The following is a 19,778-nucleotide window of genomic DNA, read 5'->3' as shown; positions in this document are numbered from 1 at the left end:
TGATTAATGGAATGCCGCCTTAGTTTGGTGGCCGGTTTAATAATAATGCTGACCAACCATCCATTCCAGTCGCTGCAGCATTTAATGGTCTTTCTCACGCAGCGCCCGCCAACAAGCTCGTGTGCTAGAGCTGGCATCTGCTGGACCACGTGCATATTACCGGATTCGCTTAAAAATTCACTACGCACTTTATTTAAAAAAAACACAATCGAGAGACGTGAGGCAGTGCAATTCTTTCTACCAATTGGCCCTAAAAGGTCATCAATAAATATGATAAGTGATGAGTACAGATTAACTAGTAGTGATGGTTGAAAAAGGTGTCACCCCCACCTATCGACATTCGATAGAAGACTCACTGCTGAGACTTGGATAGTTCTAAGATTGATGGACTACTGCTTTGAATCAGTGTCTCAACAGGAGGTTTAATAATGTGCACCAACATCCTGCTGACCACCAACCATTCATTCATTACAACACGGCTGTCAAATTCCGGTCCTTGAGGGCCTCTATCCTGCATGTTTTAGATGCTTGCCTCCTCCAACAGGCCCAATTCAAATGCTTGGGGGATTGTTATCAGACGCCTACGGCACTTGCTGATGAGCTGATCATTGGAATCGAGTGTTGGAGAAATATCTAAACATGCATTCTGCAGGTCTGGAATTTGATACCAATGTATTACAGCCACTGCAGCGTTCAATGGTCCTTGACAGTTTTCACACGCAGCAGCTGACATCTAGTGGACAAAGTGTGTAAGTGCGGGGCTCGTGTAAAAAAGAAACAAGGACTATGTTGAGTAGATATAAACATTTTCACTTCCATTTCATCAAACACAAGAGACAGTGGCAGTGTAACATCAATAAATAAGTCCAAAAACGAGTCAATAAATAAATCTCAAATAAATATCATAAAATGATACATTAAATGTGTCAAACATATATTATTCTTGATGGACTGACAAGGTGATCAGCTTTTTTTGTTTTAAATACACACGTGCACTCACCTGTAAATGTGGTAAACCCTTCAGGAGCTTAAAATAAATAACATTTTATAAATATATCTGTTAAATATTCTAGAGCGATTTCTTCAGAAGCAACAGATACCTGCTTAAGTAACCACAAAAAAAACTTGCTGCCTTAATTCCCTTCATTTCTTTGTCAAATATGTGACATGTAAAGTGTGATCAATTTTAAATATGCATTAAATAAAACTATTATACATTAAAGCATCAGCCCACCCGAGCTCTATAATAATAGTAATTCACCTTTACAAAACTGATGGGATGATGCGAAAACAAACTGTGCAACTTGGAGTGATCTTCTTTTAAATGGAGTGATGGAAAAATGACGCTTCAAATTTGCTTCATGAAACAGTTTGTTAAAATATAGTGGTTCAAGTAATGGCGAGCCACTATTCTGTCAGATCAATGTTGTGCCATTTTGAGGAGTAAAAAAAAAACAACTGGTACATGAAGCAAATTTAAATCTTTGTTTTCCCATCACTATTTAAATGTATACAACACTGAGGTAAACATGTCAAGGGGTGTACAACACGGGTCAGTAAGAGGAGCTCAGCTAGAGATCCTGGTGGAGGTCCAAGTGCGAAATTGGTTTTGAATGTTCTGTCATGCCTGATTTAGCTCGATGATTTTCAGCAACTAGTCTTTGGTAACGTGCCTGCTGCTGGTAGTCTGGGTCCACGTTTACCCAGCTGTTGGCAACCCACTTCAGGCCACGCTTCACCGGGCAGTCTCCGTGCAGCGAATACTCATCCAGCTCACCCATCCAACCTGAGGGAGGCAAAACACAATATTTATTTCAAAAAATGATTTGAAGAATGAGTTCCAATTTAGTGTCTTCTATTCTTACCTTGTCCATCGGAGAGATGGTTGTACAAGAGGAGTGCAGTCCCAGCAGTGGGTTTGATTCTCAGGTTCCCTCGACTACATGTCTTGCGGGTGTCTGTTAAATCAACTCCATCTTGGACCAGTGCCTGGAACACACAAACCTCTCAGAGTAAACATCATACCACACTGATCATTTATTGGCTATAGAGTCCTGTCATAATTTGCATATTATCAAAATTCATGTCATGATCATGCCGTCTTCATTTTCTAGTGCCGGAAATGTAGTCCAGTGGAACCTTGACAAACAAATTGATGCTCGTCAAAGCAGGTTTCTCCATTGAAAAGCTCCCTATGAACATTTTGTGTTGACATTTTGCATTTGTTTCCATTCAATATTATAAACCACTATCATCCACTGTATTGAGGGGGAAAAAAAATCTCACCAGTTCATCGTAGGTACGGTTGTCGGCCACGGGAAACGTGGTCTCACCACCCTCCTCGACAGAGCTGAGGTAGATCAACACGGTAAGATACCTGCGACAAAGTAACAAATGCTCTTTTTTTTTTTTATCACGGTGAATATGTTCCGAAAAGAATATGAACACCAACCTGCAGGAGACCTGTGGGAGCATAGACGTGTTACCCGCCAGTCGCGTGTGCGAGCAGGCGGTCTCTGCGTGGGGAGGGCTGCTGTCGTGATGAGCATTGCTGAAGTCTCCAAGCTCAAACCGAAACACTTGCAATAGCTCACTCATGTCAACCAACATGGCTGGCAGACGTGTCAGGCTGATCACTCTGAATAAACGTCAGAAAGAACATTTTAGTAAATGAGGTGCAAGATCAAGTGCGTACAAGTCAGGGTACCTGCTCTTCAGTGTCTGCAGTACGTGATGGGATCCCGGGCCTTGATAAAGCACCGTATGCTTGCTTCTCTGCTTGAACTGACTCCGGAGCTTTCTATTTTGCTCTTGTATCGGGCCTTGGGACACATCGTAAACACGCTTGAACTCTTCAAGGTTGAGCACCCCTATCAAGGGACACATGCAGTGCATTGGTGAACAAACACTTGGCTGTAAATTCTCTTTCGAAGCGATGCTGTTGTAAGGCGCTCCACAGGGTTCAATTTCAGGGCCCCTGCTATTTCCATTGCAATTACTGCTCCTGGGTTCCATCTAGTTAAGGTCACTTTTGTCCTGTCTGGAGGGAATCAAGGCATGGATGGCACAGAAAGTCTTGAATTTCAATGAAAAGAAAACAGAAGTTACAGTGTTTGATCCCAATGGCCCTTGTACATCCTAACCTGTTGAATTGGGGGCCCTGGCGCCTAATCTGAAGCCAATAAAATTGACAGTGATTTGAAATTGAACGGGTTTTATGGTGTCTGCTGAATTTGTGTTAAATTAAGATGTGTTCATTATACTCCGATGAAGGCGGAACATGTCAGGTAATGCAACCTGTGATAAAAGAGCCAGTAAAATAGTTGACAAGTGAAAACAAAATGAATTTAGTACAACTATGTATTCATTATAATCCTTAATAATTAATTTTTTGTTCATTGTTCATTCATTTTGCACTTTTTATCTGTGTATATAATGTGTATTGCATGTACTGTATGACAGTTTTTTTACTCCATATACTTTGTATGCAGCAATGGTTGTACAAGAAAATGCTAAGTTTGCATGTAATAACTTGCTGTCCTTTCCTTTTTGGCCCTAAAGGGCTATCTTGAATCAAGATGATTTAAATGACTATATGAGTACACTCAGTTTCAAATATGTAAGAAATGAATCATCTTTTACTCGTCACAATCATCCAACATCACAAATGCAATGAGGTAGCAGGTGCACAAACCTGTTGAGCAGTCTTCTAGTACAGTGAGTATCTGACGCAGGTTGTCCGGGCTCAGCCAAGTCCCATCTCGAGAACGTGAGTGGCTCACAATCTGGACCAGAAGTCAGTTGACTATAGTTTGCTTGAGAAATCTTTTTGCAGCTCAACAGCTTTATCCTCCATACTCCCACGGAATACAAATGGCAATAGTTTTTAATGGTTACCTCCTGCTTCTGTAGAAGCCCATCCTGGTTGAGGTCCAACAGACTGAAGACCTCCTCGGTGCTCAAAGATAGCAAAGGGTGATCTGAACCTCCTTGCCCCCAGTTAGCCGCTGTCATCTGACTTTCCATAAGACCCTTGAGCTGAGCCAGTTGCACCACCACACGACACTCCTCCTCTGACAGGAAACCCGGGATCTCTGACCAACAATCATGAAAAAAATCAACCTTTGAATGCAATGGCGTGGGCCTCAAATAATGTTGGAATTAAGGTCATCTGTTGGTGGACATTTAGATTCATGTGGTTGTAGTTTGCCATATTGCGCAATAGTACTGCATCCTAGTGGCAGCTCTGTCTAATATTTTGGTTACCTTGTTTAGTTACACAGACGACTAGACCGATCCCAAGTAGTTCAGTCATATAATTTGATATCTTTTTTTTTTGTGTCTTTCCATTGGAATTTATAGTATTTTAACAAACAATTCAATACAATGGTTGATTGAGGCCAAATCTTACATACAACACACAATTGTGAATGAGGGAAGGCCGAAGAAGGTAAAATGACATTCGACTGGTCTTTTAAATCATGAAGTCACCAGAAAGCACATACCAAATAATAGAGGTTTCAAGCTGAGCGTCTTCATCTTGTGTGTTCTGTCCGACACAAGGGATACCGGCTGAACGTGTCCTACCTAAATCGCATCGTGATGAACAAGGGGAAGTCAAATACACAGGAGTTGCTTTGTCAGTCACATTACACACAACTGATGTTTGATCTGGATCAGATTACACACAATAAATGTTTGATCTCGCTAAGATGTTGTTGGAAGTCAAATCTGCAAGAATTCAAAGTTCAGCAGTGAAGTTAGATCTAAAGAAAAAAATCATTTGAGAGTGTTTTCACCAACCCTGATCCCTTCAATTCGAGGAAGTCTGAAACTTTGCGCCTCCTCACGGAGCTCCCTTGAAGGAGGCGCGGAGTGAGGAGGACTTTCCCCTTCGCCGACAGATGGCAAGGACGGTCGATCAAAATCCCCCGGGCCGTTATTATAGTGCACATATAGCAACAGGGCGATAACATTCAGGATGTAAACGTGAAAGAAGACCATCACCACGACAAAGTAAGCCCGAGAGCAGATGCTGCTCCTCTGCACGGGCATGCTCGTGGAACGTAACGAGCGCCTGTTGGATGAAGAGGATGCAATGCCGCTGACATGGGAGTCCTCGTCATGCTGTAGATTTTCCGGAATGTTTTCCATGTCCTCTTCTATCTAGAGACTTTTACGTATTAAGATCAATACTGATGCGCGTAATTTAGGTCTGTCTGATTACGACAGGATGCTTAGCTATGCTTAGCTGTTTGTTGTCTGTCTATTTCAATGAAAAACGACGCTTCCGCCACTATTGCTTTGCCCCAATTAGTTTTGCTATTCAGTGCAAAAATGCAAATGTGAAAGCGCTTAATATCTCGCGCTGTTAAATATGTCATCGTTCACTAAATCTTGTAGTCCTTGTTAGTTCGCCTGCTGTCACTGACAACCCGCATAATAACAGGACGAACATGCTTAAGGCTTCCGGTCAGAAGATCCTTTTATAGCGTCCTCTATCGGTTAACGCTAGTGTATTGGTGCCAGTTTATTTTTTTTTATTTTTATTTTTTTTACGCTTTTCGTGATCCAGTCATCATTATATAATTCTATTTTACATGAGTAGGAATCGTGTTTGTATGGTGTCCATGTTTAGCTGTTATACTCTTAGAAAGTAGACACGCGCGAATGGGGGCTTGGAATGTTTTAATCCTGTCATAAAAATGAACCAAGTGGAACAAAGTGCAGTGTTTCTCTATATTGTGTTCCTACTCTAATTAAGATGGTAATGTGTAAATAACTTCCACCCCACGACACGCAAACAGTGCACTTCGATGTGTATATTTTCATTGAAAATTGATTGTATTTTGGTTTATGACAGGACAGCAAAAAAATAAAAAATAAAGAATATCAAACAGGTCAGATGAGTGTTAGAGTGCAGAAAGTGCGATATGAAAACAGTGCCTAAGGAATGTTAAATTGTACTTGTGGTAGTGAACACTGGCAGCATCCGTCCAAAAAAAAAACATCCAAACAAATCATGCGAGTGACCTGCTAACGAAAAGTCACGACAAAAATTGCAGCTTTACAATCAAACCATACGATGGCGACAAAATAAAACATTTTTTTGTAGTATCATTAAAGCGTTGCTTAACAATTGGCTGGAGTAATTGTGTAGTGTAGTATTCCCTGCTTTTGTGGCGCTCCCTAGAGTTGAACATTTGCCTTGACAGTGGACCCCTTATTATATTAGCAGTTTGGATAAAACCTATTTGTGGATTTCTTTATTCCAATCACGGAGCCCCAATATTACTTCTTCATATTTTTTTGCGGAAGGATGGAGGGGTTCTCGTTTTTCGTGATACACGCTCATTGAAATTGTATCCTATTTTTTTTTTTTTTTTCAATTAAGTCTCATCTTAGGCAGATTTTCGCTATGCGCATGTTGGTCCAGTCTCTATTCCCTGCGGATATAGCGGGTGTCCACTGTGCCTAAAGTTCGAGGCTTTTCTGGATTCTGCCTTATGGTGCGTTTTTACTGTCAATAAAAGTGTGAACCACGTGGCATCGACATGTCATTCTAAAGGGTTCAGTCTCAAAAACATGACAGAAAATAATTACAGTGACGCATTCATATATAAGATGGAAAATGGAAGATGGAATGATTCAGCTCTGTATAGCAGCTCAACGTCAATTTCAACTTGACGGTTCTAGGTCACAATGTTTGCCCCTAATTTTTATACCGCTAACAAAGTAATGAATAATATGGTTTCATTTGCATATATCTGCATGCATTATTTCATAGATTTTCTTTGAGGTACATATTAAAATAAGACTGGGACTCGGGTACTGGCTAATTTCCCACATGACACCCACACGCCCTGCCCCCTGGAATTAATTAATTTGGATCCCCCCGTCTCTCCTTCAACAAATGAGGGTGGGGGGTGACACAAACGTGCGCGTGCGCGCACTCTGTGGTGTTTTCCGGATGACGCGACCAGCCGCCCCCACAGAGGGATGGACACGCACACGCAACACACACAACAGCAACAGTAGCGGCAGCAGCGATATGGCTGATCATCACCGACCGGGACGGCTCAGTTCGTGAGCCCAAGTCAGGAGCAATTATGCGTCAAAGCCGGCGGCTTTTGAATCCTCTCAGGCGGTGGGACGCAGAATAGAGATCCGGCAAATAGTCTTTTTACCGACGGCCCATGGGCTGCGTGCTGCATTTTGCTGTAGTTGCAGGACTTGACGCAGTGGATCCAGCTGAGCGTGCTCCTGCGTGGATTACCATACACGAGGGGAACAATAGTCTCCCCACAGCAGAAGCACGACCAGGTCAGTTGCCGAGCGTCATCTTTTAGTTTCTGTTTATTCTCCCAATCATTGTTTTGAAACTGCTAAGGACAGAGCAACTCGAACGCGATTACCTGAAGGTATCACCTGTCATTACAGGTAGATGTTTTTAAGTGCATAATAGCGCACCTATGTGGGTGGCACTCGAGTTTGAAATCTCTCTGTACTTAAGTGTTATTACGTATGCCCACGTTTCAGAGCCCAGTGATAACGACTTTGAGATGCTGGGCCGCATCTAAACTGCATTCGGGAAAAAAAAACTTTGCAGCCAGTCGGGACTGCGGAACTTTCACTATGCCCTGTTCGGTTCGCCTTCTTCCGGACACTCGCGTCAGGAAAGCACGGGGAGATAGAGGAACCAGCCGGAAGCACAGGGCCCGGAATGTGGACGAGGAATCTCTTGTCATGCTTGGTCAGTCGTGAGCCAACAGCACATCGGGTCCCACGAAATGAATGCGGTTTGCCAGCCGCGGTCAGATTGACTTTCACGGGATGTTGTCGTGATTGGTGACAGTGGAGTTCAATGACAGTGATGTTCAAATCCATTATTGAATGCAAAACATAGGAGTAAAAGGCATAGTTTCAATTTTGGTCGCCTGTCTCTGTGCTTGATGAATTATTTAGAGAAATCTCAACGTGTGGTGCTTTAGTGAATACATTGCCCTTTACGCCAGTGCTGCGGGATCGAACATGTTAGTGCAGTGCAGGTTTATGGGGCAGCTTAACTTGCTTTTAATTGAACTGGATCGTCCTGCATGCTTGTTTTGCTTTATGATCAGTAGGAATTGCTTTTGGTGTCCTTATCCAACAGAATATACTGGAACCCATGATAAGTAGCTGAAGATTTGCACACATAGCAGGACAATGGCGTATTTGCACAACACACACATTTTGTCCTTTTTTTTCAATGGCAGATAAACAGTGGCGAGTCGCAGAGTAAACATATTACTGTTTGATTTTTCAATCATATGTTTTTTTAGGTGGGTGTTGTCGAGCTTAATGTGTCCACTCTGTCATAGTTGAAATTTCAACTCACATGAACGCTTTTCAGAAATGCAAAATGTATGTATTCCTTAAACAGTACACAAAATGCACCATGTTCAAGGTAACATTAGCTCAAAATGTCATTTTTCTCCACCGTGTCATCAAGCTCACATGTCTGTTTGCAGTTAGTTGATAAAAAACAGTTTAAGACTTTATGTGTTGGTTCATATAACATGACATCCAAATAATGAAACATATATTTTCTTAAAATAATAGCCCACATGATATTTTGACAAAAAAACATACGTATTTGCCTTAAACATCTCCTCTGGATGCTGTCCACCTCTGCTAAAATCAGCTATATCATAAACAGGTCATTTATTTCTAATTTTTAATAAATATTTAATCAATATTGAGTGCAGTTTTTCATATTTTCTAAAAAAAAAAAAAGACAGGCTATTACTTTATGAAGGTGACGATATGTGCACACATCATTTTAGACAGACGTTATAATACAGCAAAGGTCATTTTGTCAAACAGCAATTTAAAGCTTTGTGACATGATAGGAAAGCAAATCATGTCAGTATTTCTTGTAATTCCATCATAATGCTTCTGAACCCACACGATCTTTGAAAATGTGTCAAAGACAGACATTTAATTTTAAGTTTTGCCATGGCTTTAATTGCTTTGTTTGGTTTTCAAACTGTTTTAATGCACTCTGCCTGAAAACTCCATCAAGCAATCATATCGCCTTTAAACTACATCAGATTTTCTTTTCTTTTTATTACAGGATATGTGTTATATGACCGAGAATGCAGTAAAATTGATATGGTGTGTCAGAGTCAGTGTTTGGACATTAGTCATGCATCCTTGGTCTGCTATGACAAGCCCTTTTTGTGGGTGCTATTGAGGAGGCATTCCATTATGTCTGATTCTATGTGCATGCGTGCACACATGCAGAGCAATTCATGTTTTTAAAGTAGCGAGGGGCAGGGAAAAATGATAGCTGACTAAAACTTGTATTATAATGATTATGAAATGTGCAGCGAGGACAGTTCATTTTTTCTCATTAGCAGGACCAGTTGGCTGTGGAATGCCAGACTGGCAAGGATCTTGCTTTGCAACATTCATCTATGCATAAGTGAGAAGGGTGATGTGGTTGGTGATGTGGCGAGACTTTCTTTTTTTTTTTTTCCTCTCTTTTTTTCACTTCAGAGAGAAAAACTGTGGTTTCAGTATGGGCCTGTAACCCAGCAACCCAAATGTTGCGCGTCCTGAATAAATCAGGCTGTGTTCATCCACAGCCCTCCTCGGGCGCGTGCTACTTCACCTCACCTCTGTCCTACCTTTCCCTTGCAAGCACATGTTCACTCACACACGCATGCTCAAGGCAATAAACAGAGACAGCTAAACAATTCACGGCATGGTTTTTGATGATTTCATTTCATCTTTGCGTTCAATCACCTACAAACCTTTGCTCTCCTGTTTTATCGTTCCATTTGTGTCACACATTTATGTATTCCACAACAATGCACCGTGTACCTCACAAGCAGTGTTTAAAACTCTGCATGTTCGTTTAAGACTCCATCATCTGGAGTGGCCATCCGCGCCTACCAACCCCCCTCGTCTATTTAATGGGAGTTACAGCAGAGTGGTTTTCCGGGCGTCTGGTTTTTCTGGCCTGTACTGTACATGCTGCAGCCTGAAGCCACATTTGCCCCCCCCCCCCCTCCCACCGGTGCTGCTCTCTTCACTGACTCATCTATCCAAATGACTTTATTCATAAAAAAAGATAATTCTTTTTGACAGATCTGCAAAATGGTGCGGTGCAGTATTTCATTTATACTTAACGAAAAGTAAGCATACTGTACTTCTTTATTAAGTCATTTCATGCATTGTAAATTATGTCTTCCATTTTTGAAAAGATATCCTTCAGAAGAGACACTTAATCTTACTGTCAGCTTGTAATGATGTTTTTTTTTTTTTGGTGAACCGCAGTGTAATTGGATTCCTGCTCTTATTTGCGTTGATGCTAATTCCACCACAGTAAAGACGAAGACTGACGGTGAATAATCACATCATTATTTTCGACCAGCTGCTTTGCCAAGATGTAACATGTCTAGTCCCGACAATTTGGTGGTGATGGCATGCTTGCACGAGGTGAACCTAATCTCCTTGTCTGAGCAGTATTTCTGGAAAAACATGCAAATGAGGGGGGATGGTTGATACTTGGGTGATATGAAATAATGTTATCACTTTTTGCTCTTTTGTGACCCTCTCTAGAGCGCATATACAAGGTTCCAAATATACACAACTGGGCCAAGAGCAATTGTGAGCCGAGCGCATCTTCTTGTAGAAAACAGCAGTTGTCACGATTGCGACTCACAGGGTTTGGATTCCCTCACAGCTGAGTATCTCTAATAGGCCTGAAAGAATGAATAGCTTTTGTTCCATCCTCCGAGGTTGAACACAAAGAGAAAGCCAATGTTTTCTTGTACGTGCGTGTTCCCTTGCGTGTGTGTGTCTGCGTGTGTGTGCATGTTAGCTGCCAGGGGACTCATGGATGAGATAGAAGAAGCGGAAGTGGATGGATACAAAAATAATCTGCTGCAGCGGCCTCTAGCTCTAGGCCAGTGACACAAAGTACAGGGAACTAGCACTAAAAAAAACAGTAACTCACGCACACATATATAGTTAACAGCTAGCCAACACGACACTCATTTGCTGACGCTCACGTCACTCACCGGGGCAAGGCGATGTGCTTCAAAGCCATGACACACTAGTCACAATTTATAGGTTGCATTTCAAAACAGTCAAAAAACGCAAGTATTTGATAGCAATCATGTTGTGCGTTAACCTATTTCTTTTTTATTTGTACATTTGCCCTGCCCCCAGCCTGTTCTGAAAATCAGGAAGGAAAGGAAATCTTCCGTATCAGACAAAATGCCTGAAGCACAGTCACGCTTCAATCGCAATGACATCATTTGCCACATTTACTTTTGTACTTTTCATTTTTGCTTTCACTTTTACTTAAAGGTTGACCCAGCAGAGTTTTATGTCGTGAACGCCTATAAACTTTTTTAAGATGTTGTAAACCTTTATGTTCTCTCACATGGTTTTGTGAGTGAATACAGAGGTTTGCACAATCTCACTTTTTTTCCACCCAACCTGTTTTCACCTTAGGGGCTTCTTAAGTGCCATTATTGCATGTATTTGTGTTATTTTTGTCTAAGGGCCCATCTCTCTCTGCCACCTTGTGATTTGCATCCTGCAATGTTTGCACTTGGGATGCATGAGAACTCATGCCAAGTGAGCAAACAAACAAACACAATCATCGGGAGCCCAAATTACTTTTGAAAATACGCAGAGGCTGCACTTGAGTATAATCACTGTATGATGAAGTCAAATGGGCTGTAATCACATACCACGGTCTGAATGACCACAGTCGGCATGACCACAGCATGATAATGGTTGTCTCTCCTTCTCAGGCCTCTGGGTGCTGGCGTTGCACCTGAGAACATGGATCGGATGAAGATCATCAAACGGAGGCTGTCCATGTCTTTACGCAGTACTCGACCTGTCGATGACTCTCTTTCTGAATTGGCAGAACAGATGGCTTTGGATGAGCCATCAACTACCAGGGATAATGGTGAGGCACACACGTTACATATTACAAGAAAATAAAAGTTGTCATTTTTGAAGCCAGGCAACAAACCACTGTACCATTGCAAGTGAAAAAACACAATTGTATGTGTGGGTCTCAAAAACACGTGTAAATTGTGGATGTATTTGTTTGAATAATTTGGACACTCATCTCCCCCCATACGTTGTGTTCGCCAAACTGTATGAGGAAAGTCATTCTGAGGCGTAGTGTTGCCATCTGCTGGTCATTTTTGAGAACTTCCTCATTCTTCTTTTTGTTTCCTCAAGCACTGCTTTATTTATTTATCTTGATAGCCGATGTTATTTTTAAGTCATTCCCAGGGAAAAATGGGAGCACTGAGGAGAAAGGCAGTAAGATGGAGGAAGGAACGATGGAGGGCATTAAATTTTGATTGGTCTATTGCATCTTTTACCTACCATCTTTCTGCCTTTCAGCACACACATATTTTGCTTGATCCGGATAAGTGAAAGAGTGGTGAAACATTCTTTTCCTACTCAACGTGCTAATCAGAGGCAACGTGGAGGCTTTTGCTGGCCTTGATCTCTCACTTTTTTTTTTTTTTTTTTCCCTCTGGAGGAGATTTGAGGGTGCTGAATGGGGGCTGTGAGAGAATTGTGTGGATTTCAGAGTAAATGCTAAGCCTGAATGTACGGTGGTGGAGGAAGAAATTAGGGATTATTGAAAAAAAGAAAAACCCACAGATGTGTCATATGGTCTTGTGCAAACACAATGATTATTAATCATCATGATAGAAATTGTGCAGTCATCAGATTCCCCCCCACATAATTGTTTTTATTTTGAAGTTTATACATCAGCGCGTCTAACAGTAGCTATTCCTAGCATCCTATATTTTCTTTAGTTCTTGCTGCTTAGGTTTAATTTTTTTATGTGCATGTTTCACTCAATTTTTCTTTACCTTTCTCAGTTTCAGTCTTTTTCCTGTCGCGTATTCCTACAGCTCCATGCATCCCAGACAGCTTTTATTTTTTTCTTACACTTCCAAAGTGTCCCCCAACATCTCAGTGTGATCTGTGTACCCTTCCTTTGTTTGTCTTTTTCACATTGCCACGTTCCTTCTTTATTCTGCAATTCTTCCCTTTGTCTTTTGTGGTTTCTTTTTCACACCTTTTCTCGCTCTCTCTTTCTTTCCTTTCTCTGTGACTGTGGCCGCTCCTCCGCAATGGTGTGCCTCAGAGCCGATGGTGGTGAGCGCCGTGCATCCTGCCTCCCACAGCGCTCCCTCCTTCCTGCGTCAGTATGCCGGTCATCTTGGCCGCACTGCTCTGCGCAGAGAGCCAGGTGGGGGGCTGGAAAGAGACAGAGCCTATCTAAGCCTCCACAGGACTGGATCTCTGGGTATTCGCGCACACACGCACAAAAATTGCCTTGCTATCTTTTGCATCACTTGTAACACATCAATGCTATTTCTCAACACTCAGTAATGCCGTATTTTCCTTTGCGGAGGATAAATAATATAAACTTTTGAGTTTTGTTATGTTGTCTGTCTACATGTTTTGCGCAACCTTTTATGTTCAGATATGAATTGTTATAAGGGTTAAACTGCAGTAGGCATCCTATTTATTTGCCTGCCTGCAGCGTTGCCCAGTGTGTGTTAGCACTCGTGGCCTTTAAAGCAAACTAATGAGGTTATTTGAAAGTATTGTGACTTGAGTTTACTGCCACAATAGAGCATTCACAAGTCTCAAGTAATCAACAAAAATCATCCGAATGACAGATTTTGACTCACATTGGGTTACTTGCATCTTAAGAATCCACTGTTGTAATTATTCTGCTAAACGATAAGGAGACAAAAATGCAATGTTGCAGCTCCAGGAAATTATAGCAATTTCGAGCACCCAATCCGATTGCTGCGATGTCACCCCTAAACTGCCTGTTGCGAGCATTTTCTTTCTTCCACAGCATCTGGAGATTACTGTGATAAGATAGCCATTGATATTGCCCTCAATATATTTCGTTTTTGGGCAATGTCTCTAAATTTACAGTGAAGTTTCTATGTGTAGTTTCAGTTACTGCCAGGTTTGCTGTTTTCGTTTTTCTTTTGTGTGTGGGGGTTTTAAGCAGGAATAAAATATCCATTCACTATTCTTGGCCATCTAGTGTTTACTGTGAATGTGGAAAGATAAAACTGTAATGACCTTAATCCAACATACACAAACACATGCTCACACAATCACTTTCCCTCCCTCTCTTTCTATTAGTCGTAATTTTGTAATGTTTGTAAACCTGTACTTTGTTCTTTGATGGCTATCGGGGGTCTCAATGAGGCACTGTGACAGAAGGGCTAACATGTATTGACATGAATTGAAGGAAGGGAAAAGAGGATTTAGACATGGTGAGAAGAACTGACTTAAAATAATTAAGAGGATGGAAGGGCATCAGTGGTATCAGAGTGTTCCGTTCACAGTGGAATCATATTAGTTGCTGCATTTTGTGAACTGCACACTGACTACAATAATATTCATTTCATCCAAACTAGCCTTGTGCATGCAAGGATTGTAGCAATGAATAGAATGGTGCCTGCAAGGAAGTAATTAGCAATTTTTTTTATGTCACTTTGGCATGATATGCGTAAATTACAGTGGCCACTGAAGTGCAAATCCCAGAAGGCAAAAAGTGGAAAATATGATGACTATTTGAATGATAACAAATGCCAATAATCCAAATATCTATCTCGGTAAAATGAACAGATTTTCAAAACAAAATTGACCATTATTGATAACATGACCCATCAGTTTTGATTGTTTTGGTAAATACAACACAAACATTTTTAAACTGAAAAGTTCAAACACATGTTCCAATAACAGAACATACAGAACAGTTGCGCACTACATGACGTCATTCTGTGAAGTCTCTGAGGGAGCAAAGTCAAGGATCTTGTATGATGCGGTAGCCAGAACTAATGCTACTCTATTATTAAAACTCTGACAAGATATGTGTGTGCATATATATGTGTGCTGGTCTGACGGTGGGTCTCGCTGACTCACTTTGCCATTTGGCAGTCAGAGCACGTCACAGCCTTTAAGAACCACGCGATGATGCAATCTCGTTTTCTTGCTGCGCTGAAGAGATGTAAGTCCTCCTTCAGTCATTTGCTAACTTGAATATAAATGAAGTGAATATAAATACATTTTTCATCTACGTAAGCGGTCCCCACTGTGGCATATATGTTTTACTGTATGTATACTGTCGTATTGGCCATCCGCCAGAGTGCTTCTAATGGGTTTGTGATTAATTTGTCTGGTAAGTGGGTCGAATCTAAAGTACCTGCACTGCAAATTAGTCAACATTCCTTCCTCTCTGTTTGACTGAGGAAAGGATAATATTGAGAATTGCTGCTTATTTAAATGTGATGCCAATGTCTTCTCTCTCTCTCATGTGCATTAGCATTGCATTAACTGCTGTCTTTGATATCCCGGCACATCCGTTTGCTTGCACCAGCATAGTTGACTGCAGACTGGATTTAAGAACAATAGCATCGAGTTTGTTGAGTAGATGAACTTTTAAGCTTTTTTTTGTACCGGAGTATAAATCGCTCCGAAGAATTTGAGTCAACAGACTCCTTGCTAACAACATACATGTTATAGGTGTTCTGTTAACATAGAGTTGGTGATGGAATTTACTGTACATCAACTTTTCAAAATGCATCATGAGGAAAATTGAAGTTTCTAATTTAAGCGTTTTCTTGATAACACGAGAACCGAATTATTAAGATTCTATTTATCCTTGTTTTTGTAGTTAATTGAGAACATGACCAGCTACTTATACTTCACTATCATGTTCTTACCAGAAATAGAAATGGATCTTTACTATGCTGCTCACGCTACCAAACCTCTGTCGGCTTCCCGTGAACCCTAATAACAAGAAATGCGTTTTTTTCCTCCTTGTTTGTATTCTCTGCTATGCTGTTACAGGCTCACACAATATCTGTATGCACAGTAGCACATGTTGGGCTGGGCATGTATACGTGGACGCTCGTTGCAAGTGGATTGCGCTTCAGGTCCATTGGGGAGGATTAGATGAGAATGATCAAAGTGGAAAGGAAGATAAGCAAAGATGGAGAGGGGGCGGGGTGCCACTGCAAAGTGTTTTAATTTCTGCACTCTAAAGAGAAAGTGAATCAAACAATGATGCAGAGATGCTGCAATAAAGAGGCTGATCATGCAGAATAAATGATAGCGCTGGCTCCCCCTGAACGGGAACAACACTGTTTGTGGACCCAGACTGATGGAAGGCAGGCAGGGAGAGTGCTTGAGATGGAAAAAAAAAAAAATAAAAGAGAGAGAGCCAAAGATTGGTATCACTCGAGAGGGAGGAGGGAGTGTATCGGCAAGGTGAAGGGAGGGAGCCAGACGACTAACAACAGTGAAAGCTCTGATAGAACGCCAGAGGCAAGGAGGAAGACATCGAGCGAGGGGAGTGGAAAGAGGGAGAGGCTGACTCCAGTGCTGCGATGAATAGAGAGAGGACGAGGAAAAGAAACGTGACGGAGAAGAGCGGGACCTCGGCATGGTGCAAATGATAACGCCGCATGGGTGTGAAGAGAAGACCCGGTTAAGAAAAGTCTCTCTTTATGATGACGTGGCAGTTTGGAGGGAAAATTACCTGTCATGTTTGTTCCGCTGATGTTTTTTCGGACTGTCTCTGCAGCATTTCGCCTGCTTGTACTGTTTGACCTTCCTTAGTCAGCAGACAGTGTGACTGCGGGGGAAAGGAGGGAAGTATGAAAGGGAGTGTCTACGGTGCAACTAGTTAAGTAGAGTAAGAGCTGAGGGAGTTGTTGCATCGCGGAAGGACCACTCACTTTGTCTTGCCCCCCCCCCCCCCCCCCCCCTTCTCGACCCCACCCTTCGGAAAGCTTCTTCACTGCTTCCCTCACCTGTAAGTACCAAGGAATTGGGGATTTTGTCCAACTGATCTAGACTGAAGTTGGGTGGGACTTTCATTTTGGACTTTGGAAAACAAAGCAATGGATGTGCCAGGCAACCCCAAAGGGTGTCCTGCAAGTGGCCCTCGAGTGGGAGACCCTCGGATGGTTGAGGTTAGAATGGGAGAGAGAGAGCCACCGTTGAGGATGTCACCCTTCCGTATGCTCCGGGTGCTTGACTCATGCCGTCCTCCGGGAAGCCGCATCGGTGAGTGTCATTGTTTCTATTATTGATTTGCTCTCCTCCAATGGAGGAATGATGATTGGATGACCACAGTTCTTGGAATTCCTCGTTAGAAATTATATAAAAACCTTTGTTGTACCCTAACAAGAGGTTGAGTCAATAATGCTGAGGAGCACCATTTTTGGTCTGACTGTTTATAACAATATATTAGGGGCATAATTCAAAACAGATTTTTTTTTTTCTCTATCGCATCATGTTTTTGGGGTATCCTGTTTTCTTAAAAAATATTAAATGTGAATAACACAAAGAAGAATAGTTACAAGCTCCTCAAAATGCATAAAACAAAATAATCACGATATTCCCATAGTTACAAGCTTTTCAAATTGAACAAATGCATAAAATGTAATAACTTATCACGATATTCCCATAGTTACATGGTTTAGAGGAAAGCCAGCACTAATCCACTTAATTCCTACTATGCTAGCTTTCTGTTTGTAGATATTGAAAGTACTGACCTATTGGGAGCCGCATACACCTCTCACTGCACTGTCACAATTTTATACGAGTCCAATTGTAATTTTTATTATCGGGTAAACTGTGAATTTTTGGAAATCAATGAATTCAATCAAACAGGAATTGTGTAATTTATGGATCACTTTCTCTTGTGATTATTTTTTAACTTGAAATAATTCACTCCAAAATATTCTTCCTATGTAGCCAAAGTAGGCTCCTTCCTGAGAGTGTGGCTGGTTATACCGTGAGTTATTCAAGTTCTTTTGAATATTTTAAACACTCATTTACTTGTCAGCACAATGACTGCAGCAGCACTATTCTAAATTTAGAAGCCATTCTGTCCCAAGGTTAAAATCACTTTTGGAGCCAAAGGAGCTTAAAAGGATGATTCGGTTCAAAGTATGGTGATAACAGATGGTAATGGTTTGTATGTGGTCAGTAACTGGAAATCCTACCAGAATACCCTCGAGCAACTTAGAGACCAGGAGGTGAAAGAGAGCTCCCGTCAAGAAGGACCGGGCGTGCGTAAAAGCCATAATAGTTTTTCAAACCTTCTGTGTCACTCCAAATCATTAAATCCTTCAAACTCTTCGTCCTCCGTGTCACTTACAAACAAAGCCGCTAATGATGCCGGTAGTACGTGGGGCCCTTCGTCATCTTCGTCATTCCGTGATCAAATCCCTTGCCCTTTATGTAAACAACTTTTGCGCGGCACGGGTGACGTCACTTGCAGTTCAAATGACAGTAATCCCTTGCTACGTCGCGGTTTGTTTATCGCGGTTTCACTACATCGCGGATTTTTGAATTTTGAAAATTTGTAGATAAAAAATCACATATAAGTTGCTCCTGAGTATAAGTCGCCCCCCCCAAACTATGACAAAAACTGCGACTTATAGTCCAAAAATTACGGTACTTCAAATACCTTTTAAAGCGAGACCATGCCAGTATCTGTATTCAAACAAAGAAAAGGATATTTAGTTGTTTGACATTAAGTGGTTTAAGAAGAGGCCCGCACGCTAATGTCCATAGTGGGATGTCAATAACCCTTATCAGTCCCCACACAGGCAACCCTGCAGGTTCTTGTGACGTTTACTATCTGCTATGGTTACAGAAGTTGTTTGCAGGAGCGACAAAGGCACGATCTCACCCACTGTTTTGGGACACAACTGGTGGAATTTTCCTTGCGCATAAGATAGCTTATCTCGTTGACCCACATCGCTTGACTATTTACACAAATACAGTCCAACATTTCCAGATATGCAACAAACACCTGTACCCGAGGTGCTTTCCCTTTGAGTGTGTGCTTATGTGCGCGTGTGTCATTAGGTAGATAATCCTGGTTAAATGTCTTGTCTCTCACTCGGGTGTCAGTTAACTTGAGTTTAATGTTTCACCACGGAGGTGGCGAGAGCTAATGCCTGATATTAATACTGCCTACTCAGCTTTCTGAAGAAACTCAATTCTGTAAGCGTATCCTCTCTCGTGCTTTTAGTCCATTGGAAGTGAAATTGTAAACAGTAATAGCTAACCATTTAGAGAGCATCCTTTTTTTGAACAATAAAAACAGTGAAACCGTTTTTGCCACATTTTCTGTGTCATTTCAGTGGATATTGTGCTGCTCCTCCTAGTTTGTGCATATTGGCCACCTGGGGGCAATATAGTGATACAATAAATGGTAACATAACTAAACTCAATAAGCTACAATCACATCAATAATTCTTCGCAGTGGATAAAGAAGGTATTCCGCAAGAATTTCTAGATCTGTCGACATGTTGCTCCAAAATTTGTGTTAAAATATCCATTGTTTAAACAGTTATAACTTTGCTACACTAAAGATGTTAATGGTCTCATCTATAGCACATTGTTAGCATTACCTAAAAGCATTATGGAGTAAAGATGCATCCAACTTCTATTCCTGACAATGTGACCACAAGCCTCGAATGGCCAAAAAGAAACCCTCAGAAAATGGTGTCCCACTCCACAGCTGACCCTAACAAATCGCTTTAGCTGTCTCGCCCTCAATCTGTCTCATGGCTGATTTGTTGCAGACATGATTTTCTTGACCACATCCGTTTATGTCGCCACTGACATCATCCTCCCTCTCGCTGCTGCTTTATCACACTAGTCCAGGGCTGTCAACTTATTTT

The 19,778-nt window shown here is 41.5% G+C and overlaps 2 protein-coding genes across 6 annotated transcripts in view; one reads left to right on the top strand and one right to left on the bottom strand.

Annotated features, from left to right (window-relative positions):
- Positions 1-793: 793 nt before the first annotated feature.
- LOC147061544 (transmembrane prolyl 4-hydroxylase-like) lies at positions 794-5,471 on the bottom strand. Its single transcript, XM_085908013.1, has 9 exons — positions 4,804-5,471; positions 4,506-4,587; positions 3,898-4,094; positions 3,695-3,785; positions 2,708-2,870; positions 2,453-2,638; positions 2,287-2,377; positions 1,866-1,989; positions 794-1,786 (listed from the first exon to the last, which is right to left on the bottom strand). Exons 1-9 carry the CDS (start codon positions 5,152-5,154, stop codon positions 1,572-1,574), a joined length of 1,500 nt encoding a protein of 499 aa, XP_085764139.1. The 5' UTR covers positions 5,155-5,471; the 3' UTR covers positions 794-1,571.
- Positions 5,472-7,173: 1,702 nt separating this feature from the next.
- LOC147061542 (cyclin-dependent kinase 17-like) overlaps positions 7,174-19,778 on the top strand; it is a 28,092-nt gene continuing 15,487 nt past the window's right edge. For 2 of the 5 annotated variants that reach the window (XM_085929160.1, XM_085929142.1), the window contains exons 1-2: positions 7,174-7,323; positions 11,814-11,974. In XM_085929160.1, coding sequence (XP_085785286.1) covers positions 11,845-11,974 — 130 coding nt within the window. In that variant the 5' untranslated portion in view covers positions 7,174-7,323; positions 11,814-11,844. Of the gene's footprint in view, positions 7,324-7,366; positions 7,441-11,813; positions 11,975-13,183; positions 13,346-14,889; positions 17,143-19,778 lie in introns of those variants that run through there. The other 3 variants (XM_085929163.1, XM_085929161.1, XM_085929150.1) reach the window with 3 other exon arrangements.

This window comes from Syngnathus leptorhynchus, chromosome 1 (assembly GCF_054491065.1).
Source record: "Syngnathus leptorhynchus isolate UIUO chromosome 1, UIUO_Slep, whole genome shotgun sequence".
Taxonomy (NCBI): Eukaryota; Metazoa; Chordata; class Actinopteri; order Syngnathiformes; family Syngnathidae; genus Syngnathus; species Syngnathus leptorhynchus.
The sequence above is the reverse complement of the archived record's forward strand: the minus strand, read 5'-3'. Positions and strand labels throughout refer to the sequence as shown.

Coding starts and splice junctions, on each gene's coding strand:
- LOC147061544 (XM_085908013.1), bottom strand. CDS start 5,154: ATGGAAAACATTCCGGAAAATCTACAGCATGACGAGGACTCCCATGTC. Junction 4,095..4,505: donor CTTGAAACCTCTATTATTTG/GTATGTGCTTTC, acceptor ATTGTTGGTCAG/AGATCCCGGGTTTCCTGTCA. Junction 1,787..1,865: donor CCATCTCTCCGATGGACAAG/GTAAGAATAGAA, acceptor TGCCTCCCTCAG/GTTGGATGGGTGAGCTGGAT.